The 22,722-nt window shown below is 36.7% G+C and overlaps 2 protein-coding genes and 1 long non-coding RNA gene across 6 annotated transcripts; all 3 read left to right on the top strand.

Moving 5' to 3' along the window:
* The first annotated feature begins 1,566 nt into the window (after positions 1–1,566).
* On the top strand, positions 1,567–3,548 carry LOC136261273 (uncharacterized). Of its 4 annotated transcripts, none has more exons than XR_010703841.1 (6): positions 1,567–1,799; positions 1,848–1,896; positions 1,953–2,469; positions 2,529–2,711; positions 2,766–2,855; positions 3,253–3,548. It is a non-coding gene; the product is annotated as an uncharacterized lncRNA (long non-coding RNA). The 4 variants fall into 4 exon arrangements; XR_010703840.1 differs by having other exon boundaries at positions 1,848–2,121; positions 2,170–2,469; XR_010703839.1 differs by having other exon boundaries at positions 1,848–2,125; positions 2,170–2,469.
* Positions 3,549–10,182: 6,634 nt separating this feature from the next.
* Positions 10,183–11,478, top strand: LOC136249589 (uncharacterized). Its single transcript, XM_066041651.1, has 2 exons — positions 10,183–10,444; positions 10,616–11,478. Exons 1-2 carry the CDS (start codon positions 10,232–10,234, stop codon positions 11,195–11,197), a joined length of 795 nt encoding a protein of 264 aa, XP_065897723.1. The 5' UTR covers positions 10,183–10,231; the 3' UTR covers positions 11,198–11,478.
* Positions 11,479–15,116: 3,638 nt separating this feature from the next.
* On the top strand, positions 15,117–16,866 carry LOC136261359 (uncharacterized). The gene is made up of 2 exons (XM_066055352.1): positions 15,117–15,734; positions 16,043–16,866. The coding sequence occupies exons 1-2, from the start codon at positions 15,525–15,527 to the stop codon at positions 16,727–16,729; spliced, it is 897 nt and encodes a 298-aa protein (XP_065911424.1). The 5' UTR covers positions 15,117–15,524; the 3' UTR covers positions 16,730–16,866.
* The last annotated feature ends 5,856 nt before the right edge of the window (positions 16,867–22,722 follow it).

Genomic DNA, 22,722 nt, shown 5'->3' with positions numbered 1-22,722 from the left:
GTACAAGGACTCTGTCTGCTGTGGGAAAACCTAACCAAAATAGAAGGCTGGGACTTAAATTGGGAAGTTATATGTATTAGATGGCTTGGTGAGTACTCTGGGAATTTTTTCAGACTTTTGATATAGCTTGAGTGTATCAGGCCATTGAACGGCATGGGAAATGACTTTCTATCCAAGCAAGGACCCCAAGGCCCAAGATATATTATATGTAAAAATTTCCCATGGTAGGACAGTCTCTAAAGCGCAGTTAAACACATTTAGGCAGAGAAGAGAACAACCTTCATTCACAGTAGCAAACAGCAGCACAATTATGATCAATCAGTCTGCTTTTATAATCCAAACATTGCATCATATTTATAATACATTATAATTGTAAGGTCTCTGATTCTCATCATCTCCCCTTTGACTGAGTTCGACCCGAACATCTTCTTTTAGCCTCTCAGCTTCTCAAGGAGTACACTGTTAAAACAGAGGTGTTCAGTTACACCCTGACAAAGGTGTTTATGGAACACCTACACCTTTAAAAGTGTACATATACACCCAGGAGTGTTATATTACGCCTATAATGTTATTGGATTGTAATAGGTGTAGTGAAGCACCTTTGGGGTGTATTAAAGGTGTTATTGTACACTCTATACTGATACATTTGAAATGAATTTCTTTTATGTAGGAATGAGTCTACACACCATACAGTGATGCTATAGGATTATAAGCTCATGCAGTGTTGCCGATTTAGTTAAGTGCAACAGTGAAGCCCAAACAATGTTACACTGAGCTCAGCATGCAGACGAACAGATCAGCAATACTATATCCACACTCAATCCATCAACGTACTGTAGCTTGCTAGATTGTACATGTCAATAACTGCTTTTACAAGTACTAATAGTGTTTGTACATTCTGTATATTTGATTTTAGTGTGCATTAATAATAATTCAATTCCGTACAATTATAGACATCTAAAATATAAATTGTACACTGTGCAAAAGGCAGAGGTCACAGATATGAGCATGAATGTACGTGCAGTCGATAAAGTAAATAATTCTGTGTGCCGTACTAATTAGTCAGCCATACGATTGCAATCCATTATATAAGCATGGTAATGTCAGTGTTGATACAAGGCTACACATTAAATGTTACTTCACAATCAGATTTTCAATCACTCCAGTCGTCAGCTGGGCATGTAATAATATCATTAAGAGACTCCATATCATGTTCAAAATGGAAGGCAATTTTCCTTTGTGATGCCGGCGGGTAGCCTTGTGGTCATCATCATACACTGTGACGTGATTCAAAATGCCAGTTTGTGAGTTCAATTTATACATCAAGCTCAGCTATCGAGATTTTTCATACACTTGATCCGACCTTTAAAATTGCAAGAACTAATGGATGTCAACACATGTTCACTAATGAAAGTTGTTTGTGACAAGGCCCGGACAATTCAAGCGGATACTGAGCTACACTCCTTGCAGTCCTAGGCCCGTGTGTCGGCACACATACCTTCCAGAACGTCAAAATATACCAAGAAATAAGTGATGACTTGACGATCCAATTGTGTTCCATTGAATGCCCAGCTTTTGAACGGCAGTGCGCACTATATAGCGTGTACCAGGTGCGAGACCAGGTGCACAATATCAGTAATATGGCCACTGAAAGAAGCAGTTGAGACGATAACGTGCGAGCAGCTTTCGATAGTAAAGAAATGTACCAAAATTTAACAGCATCAACGGCGGTAATGTGGAAGACGATTTGTACCCGGCTGCAGCGGCTGTCAGTGCTTGGGCGCCCAGAGTGGGAAAAGGTGAGTAACGGCCTGGAAACTTTGACGTGAATAATACATGATCTATAGCTGTGAAGAAAGAACTGGCGACGATTAGAAGTGTTCACTTCTGAACAGCGTAATGAGACTGGTATCTTCAGTAGAACTTTATACATTCTCGTGACAATGTTACAGGCCATTTCCACTGGTTTGACAACTGGCAGGGCAGACAGGAGATAGCTCAGATGCCAAGAACATGCATCATTGCACATCCAAAGTCAGAGGCTTACAATGTGGTGTGCCAGAAGCTGGTTCAAAAGCGGCACCCAGCTAGATCCTGGATGACAATGGACAGTGGACTTGTGTCAGTATGTTGTTCAGTGTAAAACCTTGATATACTGGTTTATTTTAGAAATTAAGAATTCAGAGGAGGGTGTAGCAAACAAATTGATCAAAGTATCAGTAATGAATCAACTAAAAAAACTTGAGAATGGAGTCCAACGACAATGGATTGGAAATTTCTGATGGCTGAGTATGATGACACTATTCAGTCCATGAAGGGTAACTATTAAAAGAGGGTGGCAAAGGAACCGTACAATTCGAAGATAAGTGGATTTAACCCTACTGAACGCCTGGCTTTAATAGTGACTGAATGTCCACTTTTGTCAGAGGTCATTGATCAAAATTCCCCTCTTTGCACTCAAGTACTTGGGTAAGTGTACCATAATAGTTTGTTATAGTTTGAAAATTATGTTTTCTTTTGGTATATAGATACAAAACAAGTTTAAAGCAACTGTTCCAATAGACGACAATATAAAGGACTTCATTTTTATCAACTGGCCTATGTGGAGAACAAAATTGATGTCAACATTTTAGTGTAAGACCAGGCCATAATTTAAGAAGCTATTGGGACTTCTTGGTGAATGTAGCTAATGATTTTTGTCCACCCAGATGGTAAATAACAATTAAGAATACTGAATGTATGTAATAAGGTCTTATTTTTCTCAGATGTTACTGATTGTGTACTTGGAAGCTGATTTGTCATCTGTTACATCCAAGATGGTTTGCAAGGATAGTGTTTTACTTAAGAATTTTGAGGTATGTTTACCTGTAGTGTACATTCACAAAGTTATGTTTGGTTGACATATAAAACCTCTAATAGTTTCACTGCATGAAGCATTGATTACGTATTAGCATATAAATTCACAACTCTAGATAGGCTGTAGTGCTTATTGGCATCCCAAATCAATAATAGTCCAGTACTACTTACTGTACAGTGGGAGAAATTTTGGCTAGATTAGCAAAATGATTTTGATTTGCCAAAAATGCAATATGACACAACTATTCGCCAATATATTATCCACCAAATTCCTTCTCGAGTAAAATCACCAAAATTTTGTATTGTGCGGTATACAGCCAAGACTATAGTTCCTTGAAATATGTACCTATTGTCATGCTTGTTATATGTTATATATTTTTATTCTTTCATTTGCAGTGACGTGATGTCGATGTAGACTCTGTGCAGTTTCGAATTGTCAGTCAGAACCATTTCTGGTTATTACCGGACGCGATCCTGAAGATGAGGGTAGCTGAGTCTTCCATCACTAGTTCCATTCCAGTACTAAGTGTTTAATCTCAAAGATGAGTAGCTGTTGCAACTGGAGACTGTTATTCCAATCTGGAGAAAATGTGTATAGAACAATAAACTCTTATGAAATTAAGTTTATACATTATGTATAGCAGTTTTCAATGCTTCTACTTTTAATATCACCCTAATAAAATTGTAAGACTACTGAACACTGCTAAAGACGTTATTGAAACACCTAGGGGTGTTATGTATACCACCTTAAAGTTTATTGGAACACCATTGGTGAGTGTTACTGAAACTCCTTTAAGGGTGTACTGGGACACCCTAAGGGGGAGCCTGACAACAATTGTAGATAAAACACCCCAAGGGGTGTTTAATAAAGAACCTTTTTTAACTGTGTAGGGACGGTCCTGATGATGGTTAGTCTGTTGATCATCTACTGTATTAGATCCTGAACGGTCTGATCCTTGTGTCTCTACCTGTAGGGATTGATTATAATCACTTGTCTCTGCTGATATGTGCATGTCTGCTTGTATAGCATCCAAATGGTTTAGGACATATTTGGGTGGCCTGCCAGGCCTAGTTCTTTTATTGCCATACCAGTAGAATCCAACTGGGAATGATGGTGGGCAATGTTGAATTCTTGACTAGCGTACCTGAATCTGTTGGTCTTCAGTAAAATAGATCTTTGTCACTCCAAAAATCTGGATCACTAAAGGATACTATCCAATATGGCGCATACCTAGTAGGGAAGGATCCAGGGGGGAGTGCAAAGGGTTCCATGAAACCCCCCTTGAAAGAGCCTCTCTTACTCGAGATACTCTAATAGAGTAGCCAAGATCGAGATACTCTAATAGAGCAGTCAAGATCTAGATACTCTAATCGAGCAGTCACAGTTATAAATACAGAAATATAGTTTTTTTGGTCTTTGACTTACAGTAAGGATTCTAGAGTGGATGCCCCCTTTTAAAAGTCTGGATCCGCCCCTGCCTAGGTTGAGACAACTTCCTATTCTTGCCTGTCTCTTCTTGTGAAAAGTAAACCAGTACCCAGTCTCCAGTCTTGAACTTAGTTGTTGTTGCTGACTTGTCATACTGGTACTTGTATTGTCTTTCAGCTTTACTAGTTTGCTCTGCCAAATGTCTTGCTGATGAAAGGGATAAGACTACTTGCTTTCTGTAGTCATTGATATTAACAATAGTTTTAAGTGACTTGATTGGTAGCTAGGCTGCATCTGTTGGTGCCTGACAATCAAAGCCAAACAACAAAAATGAAGGTTTTTCGCCTATTGAACTGTGGGGTGTATTTCGATAAGTTCACAAAAGACCACTGATGTACTGGTCCCACTGCAATCCAAACCTTGCTGCTTGTTTCCTTAGCATCATTTTAAGTGTCCTGTTGAAGCTCTCAACTGCTCCATTACATTGGGGACAACTTGCGAAAGTATTCAATTTGTTAATTCTCAACATCTTAATAGTGTCCTTCATCAAAAACGATAAGAGGTTAGTACCCTGCAATGCCTCAGGAACCCCAAAGGTAGGTATAACTTCTTCTACAAGAGTTGCAGTACCACACAAATGTGTCAAATGATAATGCAGTAATATCATGATGGACGGCTGGCAGGTCACTTCCCAGGTCCTAAAACCTTGGTACGAAGCTGGTGGTGGCCACGAATGTATTCTGATGCTTTGGAGTATGCTAACAATTATCCTCATCGTCAAGGTGCAGAAAGACAACAGAAGCCACCACTACATCAGATAGTCAGGGTAGACATAATGGAATTACCCATCACTTCTAGAGGTAACTGCTACGTATGTGATTGTGTTGTTTATGAAATGGTCAATGGTTTTCCCACAATAATCATAAGATTAAAGATTAAACAGAAGTATGAATAGTGATAAAATACATTGATAAGTAGTCGGAAATTAATCATATCTATACACTCTTATTATTATTGTGTAATGTACAGGACCTCAGTAACGAGTATAAAATCTGTACATGATTAGCTAGCAGCTAAATTTAGTTGCTAAAAGTGTTTTAATATTGTCAGTTTCTACAACATGATCAGGAAGAGAATTCCACAATCTAATAGCTCTGAGAAAAAAGAAGTTCAGATAGGAATCAATTCTGGAGGGTAAGTGTAAATATTTCTTACTACTACTACTACTACTACTACTACTACTACTACTACTACTACTACTACTACTACTACTACTACTACTACTACTACTACTACTACTACTACTACTACTACTACTACTACTACTACTACTACTACTACTACTACGGATTTGATAAAATTTAACATGTACTATTGTACAGACAATAATGGTGAAACAAGCAAAGCCTAAGTTACACCACACGTAAATTGATATTGTTAAGAATATTAACTGTTCCCAATATGGCTGCCTTTTGTAAGTAAGTTAGCAAAAGTTAATTGGGTAAACTACTACTACAACCACTACCACTACCACTACCACTACCACTACCACTACTACTACTACTACTACGGATGGAGTTAGGGTAATTTGAAGGATGTGATCATATATAAGGGATGTCTACTTGATGACTAATAATTTTATACTACAACAAGACTAGTTTATAGCAGTGTAATACAAGGTAGATGTCCAGCATAACAGTGTTAATAAATGAGATATATACCTATCAGGATGCATATGCAGTTATGTTTGTTTACAGTGATAGATCATAGTAAATTCACAGTGATAGATTCTCTAGAGCATACATATCATATGTTTGCTACACAACACCCTGGATGACTGACTATAGCTAATATGGCTATACATTATAGCTAATATGGCTATACATTAGTGGCCATTAAGCTATTAATTACAGCTACAAATCAGGAACTGACCAATAGTTGTGACCAAGTTTGACAAAACCAAAGTGCTTGTGGTTCATCTATGACCACGAAAATACTATAATTTGCCACAACAAAAAAATTATAATATTAGATATCACAATGTGTATGTGCATGCAGGGTGTACACTACAGTGTAGCTACATATCTAGTCGTGGTTCGGTACTGTACTCTAGTTGGGGAATTAACAGTATGAACTACAGTGACAACTACTGTCCTAACAGTACCAGTGCTAAAATTACAATCAACTGTTGTGCCTCATGTTATGGTGCCTCGTGCTGTGGTGCCTCATGTTGTGGGTACCTCATGTTGTGGGTACCTCATGTTGTGGGTACCTCATGTTGTGGGTGCCTCATGTTGTGGGTACCTCATGTTGTGCCACAACACAGCTCAACACTTAATGCTATTGAATGACATACTGTAGAATATTACTTAAACCACAGATATACTTTGTTGAAGTTATGGAGCATGACAGCATACATTAAAATAAAACTCTTTCAAAGTAGCTAATAAGGAATTCAAATAAACAGAAAGCCTTTTGCTGTGTTATCGCCATAAAGCTCTTCTATACTTACATATCAACAATCTACAGCAGTTGACATTGGTATTGTGGTATACAGTGAAGGATCGATACATGGCTATGAATGTACAAACTAGGTATGAACACAGGTTAAGGTGTTGCATACATACCTACAGTACCAAACAACCAACTAAAATCATTATTGGCCATCATGATTTTAAATATTTTGCCTTCCTACCCCACACAAGCAATATCATGCTTCATTAAACTAATGTTCAAGGTACTTGCATTAAAATTGTTTACTGTATAATCCTATTTTATGTACTCATTAATACATTCCTGTATTATGTATTTTACCTCAAACTACAGTACACGTCCTTTCATCACTAAAATTAATGTGATCATGATTATTACTTAGTATAATATCATGAATAAAATAAGCGATTTGGTTACATTTGAAAGTGCAGAACTTCATATAGTGTAAACTATTATACAGTAACTATAACCACAAATGTGGAATAAGTATACTAGTAATAGAATGGGTAACAGTGAAATTTGGGATAAATACTGTACCATGAATGGTGCATTGAAAATGGGTAAAATTTCATGAGGCAAAGCCAAGTGAATTTCCATTTTCAATGCAACAAGAGTAGTATTTATCCCAAATTTCACTGCTACCCATTCAATTCCAAGTTAATAACATACTTGTACTTTGGTTTCCAAGCAACAGTTGTTAGGATCTGGTTGCTATGGCTCACATGAAGAATCAAATCAAAATAGCCCATAGCAACCATTGCTAGGGCAACCAGCAACATGATAACATTAGCAACCATTGCCATGGTGACTATTTCTAAGGTAATAAAACATTTGAGCCATAGCAACTAACCATTGCTAAGCAACTGCGCTACATACTCTAGCCAATGAAAATGCAATTACAACTTTTCACTGATAGCAGTGAAATTAGGGTTTAATTTCACTGCTAGTATTGGGACTATTGTATGGGCGGTGAAACAGGTATGGCATTATAATAGCAACAAGATTTCTATATACAAAAATTATCCTTCATCCAACAGATTTTTCTCTGTACAATACTGTACAATTAGTTAATGTATGCAGGCAGAAATTCACTGTTAATTTTAATTGTAATATAAATGCATTAAGCTGTGGAAAAGGACAGGGACATGTACCTTCCCCCTCAAACCAAGAAAATTCAACTGAAAGTTTACAAAATACTTTTAATAGAATCACAGCATATCCAATTTTACAAATCCTTACAGTGCATTCAATTTGCAATTGTCAGTACAGAGAGTCAAAGTCTCACACTACTATCAGCAGTCATGATCAGTCTACTCACTGCATAAAAAATATGTTTCCATGATGTTTCTATACTGAAGTGTAAATGAAACTTTCAGGAAATGTATATACGTTTCTACAAAAAAAATTCACAGTTCATGTACAGTTTTTGAATAGAATTCAGCACATCCCTTTATGAAAATTTCTGAAAATGTAAATTAATTGTGACAATTCCTTACACTTGGATTACAAACGCCTTGTGGAAATCACTGTTGAAACTAACAAAATTAATAAAGATCAGAAAGATTATTATAATTGAACTATTGTACTACAACATCAGAATAATACTACTGCTACTTACTACCCGATGTGCCACACTATTGTACTGTGTATCAACTACTTTTTTGCTGAATGATAGACTGATACGATTACAACATGAAACCCTTCTGGAACGTGCCTTGCTTTTTGGCATGTTACATTTGCTGAAACAAAATCAGTTAATCAATTTGATTGCATCAAGAGTTCATAATATATTCATTTAGACTCTTGATTGCATACATGTTAGTAGCAAAGCAACTCATTTTAGAGTATATATATATATATATATATATACATATATATATATATATATGCCTCCCAAACAGGTAACAAAGTTACCACCGTACCAGATGGAGTAGTTAGATCGACTAATGCATTTAACAGCTCACCAAAGTAACCAGGGGGATGCTGCACAGAAAATGGCATTATCTCACCTAACAGCACGTACCTTTATACACCACCTCTAAAATTATTATTTTTATTATCATGTTGTTTATTATGAACAGTAACAATGGGGTGTATTCCTTTATCCAGATTCTTAGGTATGTACGATCCAAAGTATCAACTAATTACATAAGTAACCATTATTATTATTATCTTCTATCCAACATCTATCCAATGCTGCTTTCAAATAAAACTAGAAAACTGCATCTAAGTGAAGTTTACTTGAATTGCTGATTAGGTATCCTACTATTAAATACATTTCTTATGACATTAATTAATACTAAAGCAATGACTGAAAAACACAAAATTAACATCTTCTCAAAATGTGACCGGATTTGCGAAAAGGGGTCTTCCACACACATCCAGTTCTATGAACTTGGAAGACCATAACTTAGTGTTGAAATAAGATACAAATCTGAAATTTCCTCCATCTATTGACCCATGTTGGTGTTCACTACTGCCCAAATTTCAAGTTAATAACTCTTTCCAATCTCAAGTTATGAATTGTCAACGCTCATAATGTGTGTGGAAGACCCCTTTTCGCAACTCCGGTCACAAATGCAGCTAGTCATAACCTGTTAATATGTTACAACAATTATAGAGATGGCAGCATTAAACCTTCAAATGATTTACATAATAATTATGGTAGCTGTTTTGTTACTATTCTGGCATGTAGATCTTTAAACACACAATGATTTAAAATTAATATACACCCCCCCCCCCCCCCCCCCGTACTCAGAACATGTTTTACATTAACATTTAAATGATGGATTTGTACTGCATGAGGAAGTGTATGAGCAAATAGCCTTTCTCACTAGACCAAGAATTTGATTAGCCTTGTGGCAAACACTTCTTCAAACTTAAGATCTTTCATCTGTTGATCCTGTGACACTTCAACTGCAGCCAAATTTGATTATCAATTAGGGGCACCATATGTGTTCATCATAATTATACTAACAGAAGTTGCTATTAACTGTAGTTCACAGAGCATTATAGATCCTGGGATAAGCCTCAGCTACTCACATTTAAGCACCACTTTACATTTAATATAATCTAAGTGAGTTTATCACTAAAAGGAATACTAATGGTATAACTTTTGCTCACATTAATTTTATCTCACTTTACTTCACAACACCTAGAATCTGTTAACACGACACCTTACATAGTTATAAGTGTAAAACAAACAAGTGGATTGAAAAACTCTTCAAAACTTCTCTTGTATTAGGACTTCAAGTCCTACTGCAAATAAGGCCTAACAGTAAGATTCAATGGTCAGGCTTAGTGTAGAGTGATTACATCACATAGAGCAGATTATGTCACTCTAACATTTAGGTATGTAATGTATGATCAGGATGTAGGGATTCCTATGCACACTAACAAAAGAATCAGCAGAATCAGAATTCTTCAGTACATGCTGAGAATATTGCAGTGAAAATGTATTTTCTCTCTATGATAGTACTTGTCTTCACAGCAGTGACTAGTGGCTCAGCAGCACTGATCCAAAAGGTGGAGGATGATTTCTACAAAGAACTGGGAATGACTGCAGAGTATCCAGCAGAGTCTTGCAGGGAGATTTACAACAAAAATCCTGTTGGCCGTACCCAGTCAGGATATTACTGGGTCAGATCATGTGAAAAAACAATGAAGGTGATATATATATAATTATACATATTATAGCAAGAAATATATATATATATATATATATATATATATATTATGAACTCTTGATTATAGACAATCATGCATGCAATCAGCTTAACTGGATGTCATAGTGTATACAGCATATTTTTAAAAGATATATATTTTTTGCTATGATAGGTCTACTGTGACATGCACATGATCTGTGGCTGTATACAAGGTGGATGGATGAAGATTGCTGATGTACATGATGGTGAAAACTGTCCATCAACATGGAAAAATTTTACAATACCCAATACCTCAAAAAAAGTGTGTAGGTCTGGTCAAGATGCTGCAGGAATCTACTCAGCAACTTATTCAACTGAAGGAGCTTGTGAAGGCTTTCAACATTTTTGTGGTAAAGTAATCGGTTATCAACGAGGATCTCCTAGTGCATTTATTGGGGGGACCAGAAGTATTGATGGAATCTACCTTGAAGGAATTTCTATAACTTACGGTAAACCTCGGAAACATCTCTATAACCTGGCAGTAGGACTTACAGCGACATCTTCTTCACAACAATCATCTAATTGTCCTTGTTCTAAGTATCCTGGAAGTCTGCCACCTGCCTATGTGCGTGATGACTACTACTGTGACTCTGGAAACCTTGGAGCACCAACTGTAGATAAGTATTTTCCTGACAATCCTCTGTGGGATGGTGAAGGTTGCTCAACAGCTTACAGCTGCTGTGCACAACCCGGAATGCCATACTTTTATCATTGACTTCCAGTACCAGTCAAGGAAGACATTGAAGTTAGGATGATGGCTGATGAAGTATTTTCCAATGAAGCAGTTATGGTTGGTACCATGGAACTCTATGTCTTGTAAACCAACTGAACTTGGATGCAAGATCATTAGCTAGTAGACTGTAAAACTTTAATTTAGGCCTTTTGTTGACTGGTAGGAAATCTTTATGCAGTTGTTAGTTGATAGTTTATTATTACCAGTAAAATTTAATGTGAATTCAGTGCATTTACAGTGACCGTACTATTATGGTATTTAAAGTAGTGCTGACTATTTCTCCATTAATAATGGCATGCACAATTTTCAGGGTTGGTATGTAATACTGTTACAGTAGTTATACCATGGCCACAAGGAGTTTGCCTATTGTAATATATAAGCCCGAGGGCAGCAGGCCCAAGGGTGTGCACATAATAGTGAATTCTGAGAGACCATGATATTAGTAACAAGTAGCTATAAGGAAAATTAGAAATTTTAAGTTTGATTAGAGGTCATGGAATAAGGTAGGGAAACAAGGGAGGTCACCTATATACACCTTCAGATATACTAGTGGACAATTACGAAGTACGAAGCATTGACTGCCATTAACTGAAACAGCAGCTTGTGAAACATTTATTGAAGGTGTATGTAATGTAAGTGGCAAAAATATGTGTGAAAAAATGGTTGGTTGGAAATCGCTATTTATAGCTAATGACTTGACCTTTTCTCCATTCCCAGCTCCAGCAACTTCCATTTGCATATGCCATTATAATTGTTATCTAGAAGAGCACATTTTCCCGTTTCCTCTCTCTGCCGATCAATCCTACTGACGCTTATCACTAGCACTGTGACTTAGAGATACAGTCAAGGGCGTAGGCAGGGGGGGGTTCGGATGGTTCGGACGAACCCCCCCTTTCAGTTTCTGAATCAGAGGCAGAATTTAAAAAAAAAATCACACCAAATCTTACAGCTCTAGAGCTCTCCGGTAGCTGTTTGCCCACTGGCGCTCCTCTGTACTACTTTTGAAGGTCACATCACATTAATGCTGAACCATTACACAGCATATCTATTGTATCACGTGATCAATTGCGCACGTGATGCATGGTTAAAATGGCGCGAGTGAAATGGTGAAGGACTGTTCTGAATCAATAGTTGGTTGAGACATATTATGAGGCAGCAGCTGCTAAACTTGAGTGGTCATGTTATACATGTGTCAGGTTAGCATAAACTGTGAATTGTTGATGTATATTTACTTGATGAATGGTTTGTTTATTGTTACATGTTGTGGGCACATGATGTCTCGAACATATTGGAGTACAAGCCAAGCAACAGGAGGATCGGCCGAGAAAAATGTATAGCTGGAAGAAGTATTGCCAACTAAGGGACTCGAGTGTGGAGGGCTTCCCTATGCTAGGAAATTGAAGTTGGCTGTCAGTATGTTATCTGGAAGTGAAGATTAGTTGCTTTTACAATAGGTTTATAGTTTCTATAAGCTGCATAAACAGCAGTGTGTAGGTTTTAGCTAGTTAGATGCACAAACAGCAACTTTTAATGTTACTGCGTAAGGGCACATTTTGTGTATGCATCACTTTCGTCCAAACATGGTTTAGGGGAAGCACCTAGGCTTTTCCCGGCCTTAAGACATTCCACTTTCATTCCGAACCCCCTTCAAAAAAAATCCTAGCTACGCCCCTGGCGGTGCTACTCTTCAACTCCATTTTAAATTTCGAAGTGTCAGTCCACCGATATATCGGTGATGTAAGAGCCACCTATCAGTTATTGACACTGATGTGATATGCTCCAAGCATTCGACTTTAGGGCACGCGTCTAGTAGTCAGTGCCCCGAGCATTCGACTTTAGATTTTCTATGTTTTTTCTTCTAATATTGCACACCTTGCAAAATCTGCCATAAAACACAAACATGTATTCCAATCAAGCTGAAATTTGGCACATTTAAAGGGGTTAATAAAGCGATTCTCAGTACCAATTTTGGTGGAAATCCAATCACGATTTACAAAGTTACACTGTATATGGCCAATTATTTACATAACTACTACGATCAAACTTTTGTCATGCCTACAGAGTAAACTGCTTTGAGAATTCAATTAATAATTGGTTTGTACTTAGATTAACCATTGTAGAAGTGCCTTTTGTTGGTTTGAAAGAAATTGAGATTATGATCATGAAGATACCGGCAATGCCAATACCAACAGTGTGTAACAATCATGCAATTGCATTTTGTTAATAAAAAATATTTGCCACACCTACTAGGCAAACCACTTATAGGAATGAGCTGAAAATTGGTGCATAGGTGGATTAATCATCGTAGAACAATCTTTCAGTGGTTTAGAAGAATTCACAATGAATTATACTACTGCAAAATCAATCTAGATACTCTAATAATGTGGTCACTCCATTAGAGCATTCAGTAAGTGGCAAGTGATTTTGTAGTTAGTTCACTACAATCAAAGAGTTCATTTACAAACAAATTACCTTGCAGAGAGTTCAGTTACTAACAAGTCACCCTGTAAAGAGTTCAGCTACAAAACAAGACACCCTGTAAAGAGTTCAGCTAGAAACAAGTCACCCTGTAGAGAGTTCAGCTAGAACAATTCACCCTGTAGTAAGATCAGCTAGGAACAAATCACCATGTAGAGAGATCAGCTAGAAACAAGTCACCCTGCAAAGAGATCAACATGAACAAGTCACCCTATAAGTGTATTCCATTTGCGATTGTCAGTACAGAGAGTCAAAGGCTCACACTACTACCAGGACTCAGTCTACTGACTGCACAAAAGATATGTTTCCATGATGTCTCTATACTGAAGCGTAAGTGAAATTTTTATGTTTTCCACAAAAAAAAATCATTATTCATAAACAGTTTTTGAATAGAATTCCAAATTGCCAAAATGTAATTGATTGTGACAAATTCCTTACACTTGGATCATAAATGACTTGTGGAAATCACTGCTGAAACTGACAAATAAAGATCAGAAAGAATACTATAATTATTGAGCTATTCTGTCCTACAGCATCAAATATGTTGCTACTCCTGCTACTTACTACCCGATGTACCACACTATTATACTATGTACGTATCAACTACTTTTTTGCTGAATAATAGACAGACACAATTACAACATGAAACCGCTTTTGGAATATGCCTTGCTTTTTAATCAAAACACAGCATGTTACAAGAAAAAATCAGTTTGATTGCATACAATTTGGTATCAAAACAACTCATTTTACAGTATATACCTCCCGATAGGTAACAAAATTATCACATGACCTGACGGACAGAGTAGTTAGGTCAACTGATGCATTTAACAGCTCATCACAGTAACCAGGAGGAAGGTCAGCATCACCAGACGCTACACAGAAAATGGCATTATCTCACCTAAACAGTAACCAGACTTTGGAAAATCAGCCTCAAAGTCACATTTTACAACTCAAATGTTTATGATCAGATCAAAATGAGTCAATCCAAACTACCAATTAGCTTTACAATGATCAGAATATGTAATTAGTTAGTACTGCAAATTTTGTGCAATCTTTTATAACAGGTGCACAAGTGCTTAAATAGTGACACAGTAAAGTATAGATTTCTATGTATTTCACATGTGGCATTAAGATTGATTTTCCAAATCCAGTCACAAAATTAGGTGTATTCCTTTATCCAGATCCTTAGGTATGTATGATCCAAAGTATCAACTAATTACATAAGTAACTGTTATTATTATTATCTTCTATCCCATGTCTATCCAATGCTGCTTTTAAATAAAACTAGAAAACTGCATCTAAGTGAAGTTTACCTGAATTGTTGATTAGGTATCCTACTGTTAAAATGCATTACTTATGACATTAATTGCATACTAACAGAAGTTACTATTAAACTGTAGTTCACAGAGCTTTATAGACCCTGGAATGAGCCTTAGCTACTCACATTTAAGCATCACTTCTAGTCTAAGAGGATTTATCACTAATGGGAATACTAATCGTAAAGCTTTTGGTGGCATTAATTCTCTCTTTACTTCAAAAAATCTAAAATCTGTTATCACGACACCTTACGTAGTTATAAGTGGAAAACAAATAAGTAGATTGAAAAACTATTAAACACTTCTCTTGTATTAAGACTTCAAATCATTAGGCCTAGCTCTATAACAGTAAGATTCAATAGTCAAGCTTAGTGTAGAGTGATTACATCGCATAGAATTATGTCACTCCAACACTTACTATTGTATGATCAGGATGTAGGGATTCCTATGCACACTTATAAAAGAATCAGCAGCATCAGTATTCTTCAGTTCATGCTGAGAATATTGCAGTGAAAATGTATTTTCCCTCTATGATAGTACTTGTCTTCACAGCAGTGACTAGTGGCTCAGCACTGATCCAAAAGGTGGAGGATGATTTCTACAAAGAACTGGGAATGACTGCAGAGTATCCAGCAGAGTCTTGCAGGGAGATATTCAACAAGAATCCTGTAGGCCGTACCCAGTCAGGATATTACTGGGTCAAATCATGTGAAAAAACAATGAAGGTGATATATGCAATAAATGTTATAAGGTAGTAGTCAGCATGCAATATTATGAGTATAATAGAAGTAGATGTTTCCCCTGCCTATGCTAGAAGTCCTCTTCCTTTTCTTCAGTTATTCTGTATACGTACACCTGCTCTTTGGCACTGGAGTGGTATATAGGCAAGGGCAGTCCATCCAGCCTGGGTAAAAATGTATTATAGACTGTATACTATAGACAATCATGCAATCAGTATAACTGGATATCATAGTGTATACACTAACAGCATATTTTTAAAAGATATATATATATATATATTTTGCTATGATAGGTCTACTGTGACATGCGCATGATCTGTGGTGATATACAAGGTGGATGGATGAAGATTGCTGATGTACATGATGGTGAAAACTGTCCATCAACATGGAAAAATTTTACAATACCTAACACGTCAAAAATAGTGTGTAGGTCTGGTCAAGATGCTGCAGGAATCTACTCAGCAACCTATTCAACTGAAGGAGCTTGTGAAGGCTTTCAGCATTTTTGTGGTAAAGTAATCGGTTATCAAAAAGGATCTCCTAGTGCATTTATTGGGGGAACCAGAAGTCTTGAAAGAGACTACCTAGAAGGGATTTCTATAACTTATGGTAAACCTCGGAAACATCTCTATAGCCTGGCAGTGGGACTTACAGCAACATCTGCTTCATACCAAGAATCTAATTGTCCTTGTTCTAAGTATCCTGGAAGACTGCCACCTGCCTATGTGCGTGATTACTTCTACTGTGACTCTGGAAACCTTGGAGCACCAACTGTAGATAAGTTTTATCCTGACAATCCTCTGTGGGATGGTGAAGGTTGCTCATTAGATTACAGCTGCTGTGCACAACCTGGAATGCCATACTTTTATCGTAAACTTCTAGTACCAGTCAAGGAAGACATTGAAGTTAGGATGATGGCTGATGAAGCATTTTCCAATGAAGCAGTTTTGGTTGGTACCATGGAATTGTATGTCTTGTAAACTATCTGAACTTGGATACAAGAACATTAACTAGTAGACTGTAAAACATTTATTCATTTTGTTGACTGGTATGAATTTTTTGTAGTTATTAGTTTATTAAATGAAAATGTGAATTCAGTGCATTTTCACAAGCTGAACTTAGCGATGAATATTTCTCTATTATGTCATAGTGGAATGCATATTCAATTTTAAAGAAGAGGTAAAGCTCATCATGCAAGTAATCATGTATATTAAGACTCTTGCCTCTTCCAAGAAGGGGGGTTCCATGAAGCCCTTGAACTCCCTGTATCCACCCCAGTAGAGTGCATAAATTGTTTAATAAGTTAATTACAGATATAGACTAAATGCTGTGAAAAATTCCTGGCAGACAATGGTAGCTGATTCAGAATATCTAACTGAATATCAGCACAGTAAAAATATCAGCACAGTAAACAAAAGTGCTGTTTTTAATATGAAAACGTGGTATTGTGACTGTTATCTCGCAATTCCTTTTTCAGTGCATGTAAGGCATAATAAACTTAAGAATCACATATATTTGTAGTAATTATGTACTCCGATGTGGATTGTAAGATCTAGAATGCTATTATTGTGTCATAAAGAGTGTTAAGCATGTGTGGCAGCTTTAGGTATCCTCTGTGATCAGATGGCTACAATCAACAACTATAACTTAATTTGTTCCAATCATGTTGTGATGTGTCAATAAATTAAACATTCATGTGGCTACAACACAATGTGTACAAATTGATTATCCATGTGGCAAACATATATATGTTTTGCTGAAATCTGAGGATAAACATGAATAAACAGATAGTGCCACATATGACTGGCATGCACAATGCAAACTACACACAAGCAAACTGGCATGTACGTGCACTATACACCTACACAATACAAAATTAATGTGCACACACTGGCACATGCATGCATGCTCTCCCTTGTGGTCCATTTGCTGTCTTATTGCATGTATGCAGTTCATAACATCACTGTGTTGCCATTTTCATCCTCCAACCCTCATCCCCCCATGTGATATATCCACACAACGTATACTGAAATATCTATTTACATATCACTTTATTTATGTTAGGTGAGAGGACCCCCAGAATGGTGGAAATACTTGTAGGCCATGGACCTCTTGTTTTAATCGAAAGCTACTAAATAAAGCAATATGCATCCAACAACATACAGAATTTTGAACTGTTGCAAACTAAATTCATTTTTGTTTCCTGGATATAGCTAGCATTCCTCCCCTGTTTGGGTCTTTTTCATGGGTAACATGTGTTTGCATAAATCAGGCCACACTCGATTAGACTACACTGGATATGAGTTTGTATATACACATTGATATGACATAATAGGGTGTGTGTAGTGAGTGCATGTGTGTACGTGATAACCTTGCAGCTACACAACACTCTATATAGTCAGAAACAGTTGACAGTCTCAATTATCACTGTCCATGATGTGTAACTAAATGCTACACATCATATGGACAGTGATATTTGAGACTATTTACAGTTACACATCATGGACAGTGATATTTGAGACTATTTATTTACATATCATGGACAGTGATATTTGAGACTATTTATTTACATATCATGGACAGTGATATTTTGAGACTGTCAATTGTTTGTGACTATCAAAGTACATACTGTATAATTAATAGTTTGATTGACTGACTATAGGGCTATCACATACACTATAGGGCTATCACATACACTATAGGGCTATCACATACACACATACACACTGTGCATGTGTACGTCAAAGAGCTAGAGTCAAAATTAATTATTAGCTGTTTATATGCAAAGTCTGTAAAAATCAGGCATGTGGTGGACACATAAACATTTTGCCCATTTTAAAAACTTTTATCAGCCATAACTTTTTGCTATCAGCTTTGTCAGGATGACCAATTGCCAAATCTTTCAACCAGCGTTGTAATAACATTACAGAATGTTCAATACTAGGTAAGGCATGTTTGTTTTGTGACATGATGTAGTTTGTGCCCACATGTCTGGTCATCACAGGCACAGCACATACATGTATAATGAGGTTAAAGCAAACACTACATGTGTCCTGGTACTGTAAGAATATTGGTACATTATTGGGTTAGAGAAACAATACTGGAGTACTCATTTATATCGTACAATCTGTTTTGCCTAACAATGTACAATATAATAGCTTGTGGAATTTAATGCATTCTTGTTCAGAACTCTACTGTAATGCAGTATGTATCAGTGCTATTGCTGTACTTGAGAAAGTTATGAAATATGTCAGATTTTGAGTAATCATTTCATTTCAATGGTATGTAATACGGTATATTATGTGAACATTCTGCTACAGTAGGTTATAGGCATTGTGATTATTATCAAATATTCAGAATAATGTGACTATTCTTGTTGGACAATTAATTAAGGATTGAATAAAATAGGATCATGCACAACTTGCATTCTCCATCACCATGACAATTATGTCATTGAGCTATAGTTTCACTTTTATGATGGAGCAGCATTTAGTTCTTTAATCATGTGCACTTTTGATGATTTTAATCTACAGTAACTATATATTAATTCTTCACTTAAAACACATTTTTCGATGTCTGTCTAATGGAATAATCAAGACAAAGGCCATTAGGAACATGTCAATGTGTGTATAATACTACTGAAAGAAAATTCTGCAAAATGATAAACTGTACAAGTGTTTTATAGCTACATGGGGTGCATCACAAGAAAACCACTGTTTAATACAACTAATACTTGGAGATGGTTTTGTGCTTTTACTTCACACTTCAATCATCAGTGATGTTTTAAAGTATGGTTTCTTGTTACCACAAGACAGAATCTTTGACTTTTGATGCCTATGTTCTAGCTCATTGCATTCATGGCACAGAAGTAATTTGATGGGTGTGCGATGATAGTAAGGGGTGAGAGAGACCAATATTTATAAAAAGTGACAGAATTGTTCTTCTCACAGTTTAATAATGATTAACGTGCACTAAGCTTTCTGAGTGGGGACTAAATACCACCAAGAGTTCATAATATAAGTAAGGGAGAGAGTTTCCAGCTTCCAATATAGCCTGTACAAAATCACTGTGTTAAGTTCAGCCAAGTTTACTTTTGGTCAAATTAACACTTCTTCTGGTGATAGAGAACTGCTGATTGGTGCTTATTGGTGTTGATAAGGTCAAGGCTTTCTTTTGTGAACAGGCTTAATGTGTTACTTGACTCCTGGATGTATTCCAGTTGGATACCCTCTCCCCCTTACTTGTATTATGAACTCTTGATACAACTGTGCTGGTCTATACACTTGTCGCATTACCATAACAGTAGTTCTTGTACATATCTCCAGAACACAGGTTATAAAGGTTAATAATGTAGGAAATACAGTAATGACATTGATGCATATGTACAGTACATTACAAGCACTGATTGTCAGTTACTTTTTATTTTTATATGGTTTTTTTTTATTTGTATAGTCACAGTAGCTATACAAACAGCATTAAAACTTTTAGCATGATAACCTTGTAGCCAGACAAATAACTATACAAACTACACAACACTATAAAGTTACAAACAGTTGACAGTCTCAAATATCACTGTCAATCAATGTTCAAAGATAACAATGAACACTAAAACCGGTCAGTACAGACATTTAAAATCCAAAAGTGTGTACACTGTCTAATCCAAGCAAAAAGTGATAATAATGCAATGAGCATCATTAAAATTATTAATGTATCTCTTTTCAGTCCAACATTTTGTTTAGTTAGAATTAGCTGATAGCTAATCATGAACACTCTCTGGAGAATCTCAGTGCACACTTAATGGTAGCTGGTGGTTTACCAAACTACGTAACCACTACAGAACTAGCCAAGATTAGAATCTTTCTAATCATGATCTTCAGATGTTTGTCAACCTTCAAATGCATGCAATTCACCACTGACCTTCATAACTATACATACTGTTTGATGCTATATACTGTATGCAGCTGACACAGTGATATGGAGAGCAATTTGTGCAGATGCAGTGCATGTAATTAAGAATATTGATGATAGAAACTAGAGAAAGCACTAGTTTGTAGCAGCTAATCAATCAAGCATACAATAGCTGCTAAAGAAATGTTTACCAAGAACATGATGATGTGAAAACACACAAGTGTAATTATTGTTGAGGATTTGGCCTTAGTGATGGAGATTGGACATGCAACATACTGTTAATTTGTTAATGGTTCTATAACATGTGAGTCTCGGTGTCCACGTCTTGAATAGACACTTAGAACCTTTGATGTGATCCATTCTGGAGATATTAGCTATGACCATGTTACTGGTAGCAGGTGGTATATACACGTAGTAATCATAAACAAATACTGTATATTATATGTAGTGTCAGTCAAGCACACTAGTACTGCTAATTGAAATAAATTTATGCAGTTAGCCAATGTTTACATTGTCAGATTTCTGAGACAGACAGCTCTTAAGAAGGCAGTTTCAAATTAATTTCAGTCATTTTTAGTATAAAAAAATATCTAATATCCATTGCCTGTGATATATGTACTTAGGAGCTAAAGAAAAGTTGCATGATACCAAGGTAGCCATGTTTATACTTACATTGTGCTGGGATCCTACACTTCTAATGCATCTTGCAGCTGTTGCCTACAGTACGTAATGGTTCTCAGTAAATAACCTTTATTGGTGATGTTACGGGTTATCCATAATTTTCAGCCTTTATGCCACACACACACAGTACTGGTGCATATAGTACGCATGCATGTTTTTTGCAGTATCGAGTGGTATCTCATCCCACTGCCTGATAATAGTGACCCTGCATGTACAACCCTACCGTACATACGTAAGTGGTATTAAGTGAACAATGGTTATTTCCTAGCACATACAGTATACGTAGATGATCATTTATCAGGATGTAGGGAATATTATAATGGTGGATACAGCATAGGGCATTTGCCCCTCCTCCCACTTTAATTTTCAAGGTGCCATTTCTTTAGGGGATGGTACATGGTGCAAGGCATATGCAGAGAAGATGTATTTTCACTTAGTCTAGCATGTAGGGGTGGTGCAGACATCTTTCTCGCAGCCCTCTCCATCTTCCTAATAACTTAACCACGTAACTGCAAAGGAATCGCATAAGTATTTGAGATACTGTAATAGAGCAGTTAGTAACTCTAATAGTATGGTCATTATAATCTAATCCAAAACAGCCAAGCTGTAAAAAAAGAGTGCGGCCCTGAGAAAGGCTATAGTGAAAAAAGATGTGAAATCCAAGGTGGCGGCCAAGAAATGGCTGTGATGGTAAAAATTTTAATAACGAGACAAGACCAAGCGGCACCAAATTCATATGAATTGTTGTTATTAAAATTTTTACGATTAACCTACCATCACAGCCATTTCTTGGCCGCCACCTTGGATTTCACATCTTTTTTCACCATAGCCTTTCTCAGGGCCGCACTCTTTTTTTACAGCTTGGCTGTTTTGGATTAGATTTCACTTCTTTTTGTATTTGTATACCCCAAAGCCGGCCTATGGCCGGCTTTAGGGCTTTTTAACCTATATATCATTTTTTTCTTTACTACAGGAAGAAGAAAAGATGAAGCAGGGTGATTTCTTTGTAGCTGACCTCTCTGCAAGGTGATCCTTCTAGCTAATCTCTCTACCGGATGACTTGTTTGTAGTTGAACTCTCTACAGGGTGATTTGTTTGTAGCTGAACTCTCTACAAGGTAACTTCTTCTAGTTGATCTTTCTACATGGTGATTTGTTTGTAGCTGAATTCTCTACAGGACGATTTGTTTGCAGCTAAACTGCTGAACTCTCTACAATGTAACTTCTTCTTGCTGAACTCTCTACGGGTGGCTTGTTTCTAGCTGATCTCTCTACAGGGTGACTTGTTTCTAGCTGAACTCACTACAGGCTGACTTGTTTCTAGCTGAACTCACTACAGGGTGATTTGTTTGTAGCTGAACTCTCTACAAGGTAATTTCTTCTAG

This window comes from Dysidea avara, chromosome 1 (genome assembly GCF_963678975.1).
Source record: "Dysidea avara chromosome 1, odDysAvar1.4, whole genome shotgun sequence".
In the NCBI taxonomy this organism is placed as follows: domain Eukaryota; kingdom Metazoa; phylum Porifera; class Demospongiae; order Dictyoceratida; family Dysideidae; genus Dysidea; species Dysidea avara.
This window is presented reverse-complemented; position numbering and strand designations above follow the sequence as displayed.